This window comes from Aotus nancymaae, unplaced genomic scaffold, assembly GCF_030222135.1.
Source record: "Aotus nancymaae isolate 86718 unplaced genomic scaffold, 86718_ANA_hifiasm-v0.15.2.pri h1tg000124l, whole genome shotgun sequence".
NCBI lineage: Eukaryota > Metazoa > Chordata > Mammalia > Primates > Aotidae > Aotus > Aotus nancymaae.
In genome coordinates this window covers 1772519-1778518 of record NW_026988539.1, presented here as the reverse complement: position 1 = coordinate 1778518, position 6000 = coordinate 1772519, and the positions used below count along the sequence as shown (strand labels likewise).

The 6000-nt window shown below is 63.5% G+C and overlaps 1 protein-coding gene across 2 annotated transcripts; it reads left to right on the top strand.

Moving 5' to 3' along the window:
• The first annotated feature begins 299 nt into the window (after positions 1-299).
• Positions 300-4284, top strand: CFD (complement factor D). 2 transcript variants are annotated; one of them, XM_064371187.1, is made up of 5 exons: positions 300-354; positions 1480-1636; positions 1727-1871; positions 2722-2979; positions 4075-4284. In XM_064371187.1, the coding sequence occupies exons 1-5, from the start codon at positions 300-302 to the stop codon at positions 4219-4221; spliced, it is 762 nt and encodes a 253-aa protein (XP_064227257.1). In that variant the 3' UTR covers positions 4222-4284. The 2 variants fall into 2 exon arrangements, with proteins under 2 accessions (XP_064227257.1, XP_064227256.1); XM_064371186.1 differs by having other exon boundaries at positions 300-375.
• The last annotated feature ends 1716 nt before the right edge of the window (positions 4285-6000 follow it).

Below are 6000 nucleotides of genomic sequence, written 5' to 3'. Positions count from 1 at the left end.
TGGGTGCAGCCCCCTCTCTGCTTCCTGCCCATCTGAGGGACTGCCCCCAGCCAGGGCCAGCAGGCCATCAGGCTCACGGAGGCCAGAGGGTCTCCCAGCAACCTGTTGACTCTGGTGTGAGTCTGGCAGGAGGTAACCCAGCTCCCAGGAGGGTGGAGGCTGGGAGGGCGGTCCCCCCTTTTCCAGCTGGACCACTGCCCACCTGACAGGGCTCCAGGGAGCCTCCCACCCCCTCCACCGTCATAAAAGCACCCCCAGGGCCCCGCCCGGGTCAGTGTGTCCACCACAGCGGCTTCACCATGCACAGCTGGGGGCGCCTGGAGGTTCTCGTCCTCCTAGGAGTGGTGGCCTGCGGTAAGGGGTCGTGGGCCTGGGGTGAGGGGCAGGGGTGTGCCAGGTGGCCCTCTCAGTCACACGGACGGTCCTCCAGCCCCACCAGGTAGGCAGGAAGAGGGGAGTGTCATTCCTCACCAATGAAAAGCTCTGAAAGCCGAGGAATTCTAGAAACTTTGGATTGGAAATTGGAGCTTTCCGGGGTCAGCTTTCCTTGCAGAGAGAATCTGAGTGCGTGGAAAACTGTTCTTCCGTGCGGCTGGCTGAGCTGCCCGGGGCACTGTAGATAACCCCCCAATCTGGGCACCGAGGAAGGAGAGCTAAGCAGATCCCGGGCACGATTAGTGCCTGAAGAATATATATAAAAGGAAGTAACTGAGTAATAAGATTCTTCAGGCACTAATTGTTCTGACTATAAACTAATATATGATTATATATGTAAAGGATTATATGAAGGAAATAACTGAGTAATAACACGATAAACTAAGACATTTTTCAGGCACTACTTGTGCCGGGATCTGCTTAGCTCTCCTTCCTCGGTGCCCAGGTGGGGGGTTACCCACAGGGCACTGGTTGGGTCAGCCCCATTTCTGTCATGTCCAGTTGGAAGCCATTGCACCCAGGGTGGAGAGCAGGGATTTGTCCCTGGTCCCCGGGCCCACTGTGGCTTCTGCTCTCCCGGGCATTCTGGCCCTCGGGGCGTCTGAGTCTGTGACGCTGAGGGGCCCCAAGATGCAGATGGGATTTTTTTTTTTTTTTTTTTTTTTTGAGACAGAGTCTCGCTCTGTTGCCCAGTCTGGACTACAAAGGCACCATCTGGGCTCACTGCAACCTCGGCCTCCCGGGTTCAAGCCATTCTCTTGCCTCATCCTCCAGAGTAGCTGGGATTACAGGCACCGGCCACCATGCCCAGCTAATGTTTTGTATTTTTAATAGAGACGGGGTTTCATCACGTTGGCCAGGCTGGTCTCGAACCGCTGACCTCGTGATGAGCCTCGGCCTCCCAAAATGCTGGGGTTACCGGCACGAATCACCACGCCCTGAGATGAGATTCTTGCGGGGAGCGGCCTGTGGGGTTAGGGCCAGGATTGGCCTCGCCGGGGGAGCAGTCGACCCCGCGGCCCTCACGCGCCCCCCGACCCACAGCGGCGCAGCCCCGCGGTCGGATCCTGGGCGGCAGCGAGGCCGTGGCCCACGAGCGGCCCTACATGGCATCGGTGCAGGTGAGCGGCGTGCACCGGTGCGGCGGCGTCCTGGTGGCGGAGCAGTGGGTGCTGAGCGCGGCGCACTGCCTGGAGGACGCGTGAGTGTCGGCGCCGCGCGCAGGGAAGAGCCCCGGGGGGAGGTGGGGAGACTCGGCTGGCACCGACCGCGGACCCCGCCCGGTCCCCAGGGCCGACGAGAAGGTGCGGGTACTGCTGGGCGCGCATTCCCTGTCGCAGCCAGAGCCCTCCAAGCGCCTGTACGACGTGCTCCGCGCAGTGCCCCACCCGGACAGCCGGCCCGGCTCCATCGACCACGACCTCCTCCTGCTGCAGGTCCGCCCGGCCCCGCCTGCACCCGCGCCCCGGGGCTAGCCTCGACCTCTCCTGCCCTGCTGGGACCCCCGACCCACCCTCACTCCACCCCGCCTGCACCCCCACCCTGGGTCCAGCCCGCTCTGTCTGGCTTCATGGGGACCCCGCCCCCCACCCCCGCACCCTCGTCCCGGGGCTAGCCTTGACTTCTCCTGCTGCGCTGGGAGCCCCCAACCCCCCGCTCCCCCTGCATCCCCACCATGAGTCTAGCGTCGACCTCTCCTGTTGCGCTGGGAGCACCCCCCCAAAACTCCGCTGCCCCTGCGCCCCCACCCCAGGTCCAGCCCCGACCTCTCTAGCTGCATGGGGACCCCGCCCCGCCCCCGCAACCTCCCCCTGAATCCAGCCTTGACCTCTCCTGCTGCGCTGGGAGCCCCCCCAAACCCCCCTGCTCCCCACCACGAGTCTAGCCTTGACCTCTCCTGCTGCGCTGGGAGCACCCCCCCAAAACTCCGCTGCCCCTGCACCCCCACCCCGGGTCCAGCCCCGACCTCCCCAGCTGCATGGGGACCCCGTCCCCCATCCCTGCACCCTCGCCCTGGGTCTAGCCTCCACCTCTCCTGCTGCACTGGGAGCCCCCAAACCCCCCTGCTCCCCCTGCATCCCCACCTCGGTCTAGCCTCGACCTCTGCGGCTGCACTGGGGACCCTCGTACCCACCCCACCCCCACCTACACCCCACCCAGGATCCAGCCTGGCTCTCTCCCGCTGCACTGAGACGCCCGCCCGTGACCTGATGCCCACTTCCCCTGTCCGGTCTCCCCGGCCTCGCGGCCCCGCGCCCCAACCCTGACGTCCGCCTCCACCCGCAGCTGTCCGAGAAGGCCGTGCTGGGCCCTGCTGTGCGCCCCCTGCCCTGGCAGCGCGTGGACCGCGACGTGGCGCCGGGCACTCTCTGCGATGTGGCCGGCTGGGGCACAGTCAGCCACGCGGGCCGCCGGCCCGACCGCCTGCAGCACGTGCTCCTGCCGGTCATGGACCGCGCCACCTGCAACCGGCGCACGCACCACGACGGCGCCATCACCCAGCGCCTGATGTGCGCGGAGAGCAACCGCCGGGACACCTGCAAGGTGCGCCTTCAGGCGGAAGGAGGCGGGCCTGGGAGGAGCCGCCCCAAGGAGGGGCGGGGCCTGCAGAGGGCGGGAAGGGGGGAATGCAGGTAGGAGCCGTGGGGGTTGGGGTCAGGGGCGGGGCGGGGCGTGTGGAGGGTGGGGCGTGGGCGGGGCCTGGAGAAGGGGCGGGGCATATGGCTAGGGGCGGGGCCCGGAGAAGGGGCGGGGCCTCCTAGGGTGGGTATGGGCGGGGCTTGGATAAGGGGTTGGGCCTGTGGATCGCGATGGCTGAAGCAGGGTCAGGGCGGGTAAAAAAAGGCAGGAAAGAGTGGGAGGTGAAAGGGCCGGTGGGTTAGGGGAGAGGGGGCGGGGCCCATGGAAGGGGCGGGGTTCAAGGAGGGGGCGGAGCCCAGTAACCGCAGCCCACAAGGGGGCGAGGCCAGGAATAGGGGTGGGGCATGATGAGGGGTGGGGCTGCAGGGGCGGGGCCTGAATGAAGGGGTGGGACCTGTGGAGAGGGTGGGACTGGAGAAGGGGCAGGGCGAGCAAAAGGGCAGGTGGCAGAGAAAGGGTGGGAGGTATAGGGGGCGTGGCACGTGGAAGGGGCGGGGCACGTGGAAGGGGCGGGAACTTCCGAAGCGGCCCGGCGGGTGCGGAGCGGGATCCCTGAGAAGGTCTGAGGCCTAGGACAAGTTGTGGCTTGCCAGGGACGATGATTGGGTGGTGCTCTAGGGGAGGGGCGTGGCCTGAGGTGGGCGGGGTTGAGCAGAACAGGTGGCCACTGAGACGGGTTAGGGCAGAAGTGGGATCTAGGGCACGTCAAGGCCTGGGAGAGCAGGGATGAGGTGTGGGACCCCAGACTGGAAAGGGCGTGGAGTGGGGTTGCGGTGGGGTCCACGTGGTGAGGTTGAGGCCCAAGGAGGTGTGACCAGGATCTGGCGGCGGGCCTAGAGGGCGTGGCTTATGGGCGTGGCCTTCGTGGTGGGCGTGGCGCGGGGGATATTGACCAGCGAGGACCAGGTTGGGGCGGGAGCTGCAGGCAGGTGAGGGTGTCGGGCGTGTGGGTCTGGGGTGGGCGCGGCCCGCCGCTCACGGCCCATCCTGTCCCCGCAGGGCGATTCCGGGGGCCCGCTGGTGTGCGGGGGCGTGCTCGAGGGCATAGTCACCTCCGGCTCCCGCGTTTGCGGCAACCGCAAAAAGCCCGGGATCTACACGCGCGTGGCGAGCTATTCGGCCTGGATCAACAGCGTCCTGGCCTAGGGCGTAGGGGCCTGCGGGTCAGGGTCACCCCAGCCATAAAGTCCCCAACAGTAAAGTTAACCACTCCTGCATCCGATTGGTCTTTATTGAGCACCTACTGTATGTAGAGGAGGAGGCCGAGGTAGGAGAATCAGTGGATCTGAGGAGTTCGAGACCAGCCTGGGCAACATAGCGAGACTCCATCTCTACAAAAAATAAAAAATTAGCTGGGCAATTGGCTGGCATGGAAGTGGGCGCTTGTGGTTCCAGCTACCCAGGACGCTGAGGCAGGAGGATGGCTTGAGCCCAGGAGGTCGAGGCTGCAGTGAGCTTTGATTGTGCCACTGCCCTCCAACCTGGGCAACAGAGTGAGACCGTGTCTCTCTCTTTGAAAAACAAAACGAAACAAAACCAGGCCGGGCGAGGTGGCTCACGCCTATAATCTCAACACTTTTGGAGGCCAAGGCGGGTGGATCATTTGAGGTCTGGAGTTCCTGACCAGCCTGACCAACATAGCAAAACCCCATCTCTACTAAAAATACAAAAAAAAAAAAAAAAAAAAAAAAAAAATTGCCAGGCGTGGTGGCGCGCATCTGTAATCTCAGCTACTCAGGAGGCTGAGGCAGAAGAATCGCTTGAATCTGGGAGGCGGAGGTTACAGTGAGCCAAGATCACGAGATCACGCCACTGCACTCCAGGGCACTCCAGGGCAACAGAGCGAGACTCCGACTCAGAATAAAAACAAAAACAGACACATTAAAAAGAGAGAGCATGGCCGGGCGCGGTGGCTCACGCCTGTAATCCCGGCACTCTGGGAGGCCGAGGCAGGTGGATCACGACGTCAGGAGTTCGAGACCTGCCTGACCAACATGGTGAAATCCCGTCTCTACTAACGATACAAAAATTGGCCGGGCGTGGTGGCACGTGCCTGTAATAGCAGCTACTCGGGAGGCTGAGGCAGGAGACTTGCTTGACCCTGGGAGGCGGAGGTTGCAGTGAGCCAAGATCGCACCACTGCACTCCAGACTGGGTGATAGAGCGAGACTCCGTCTCAGAAAAAAAAAAAAAAAAAAAAAGAGAAGAGAGCAAGGCGGGAAGCTACAGATAAAAGCGCAAAATCTCAAAATACAGCACGGAAGCTGCGAGGTCCTGCGTTTCCACGGGGCTGAGGGTTCTCAGCAGCGTCTCAGGAGGCGGCCACACGGAGGCGCTCTTGCTCTTTCCTGGAAGTCTGAGAAGGGTCACCGCTCCCCACTCCAGGGGAAGCCCCGGGAGGCAGGGCGGGGGTGTCCCCTCCTGGTCTGCTTGGTGTCGTTTCCCTTTGCTTCCCAAGGCGAACGTGAGCGCCTACCGTGTGCAAAGCTGTGGGCTGAGACTCCGGTGCAGAGACCCTGCGAAGCTGTCCTGCTATGACCCATGTCCCAGAAGGGGAAACTGAGGTTCACAGGGGCTGTGCGACTCTTCTGAGGTCACACGGAAGCTCCAGGACGCAGCCTGGACTCCAGCCCAGAGCCAGGGAGCCTCCCTTCACAAACCACGCTGGGTGCAGCCAGGCCCACACCAGGAGGAAGAGCAGCGCACCTGCTTGGGGCCTCGGACCTCAGGTTACCTTTCTCCGCTCCGGCAGTCAGGAGGCCTGAGGCCCTGTGCCCTTTCTCCCACCTGGAGGAGGGGCCAGCCAGGCCCTATGGTAGGAAAAGAGACTGACAGTTTGAGAGGTAGAGTCCACTGGGAAAAGGGGGATGGGATTGAAAACCGTGCTTGGGTGGTTTTGGGGGGCTATGGAGTGCTCACCTGGGA

Coding starts and splice junctions, on each gene's coding strand:
- CFD (XM_064371186.1), top strand. CDS start 300: ATGCACAGCTGGGGGCGCCTGGAGGTTCTCGTCCTCCTAGGAGTGGTG. Junction 376..1,479: donor TAAGGGGTCGTGGGCCTGGG/GTGAGGGGCAGG, acceptor CCCGACCCACAG/CGGCGCAGCCCCGCGGTCGG. Junction 1,872..2,721: donor ACGACCTCCTCCTGCTGCAG/GTCCGCCCGGCC, acceptor CTCCACCCGCAG/CTGTCCGAGAAGGCCGTGCT.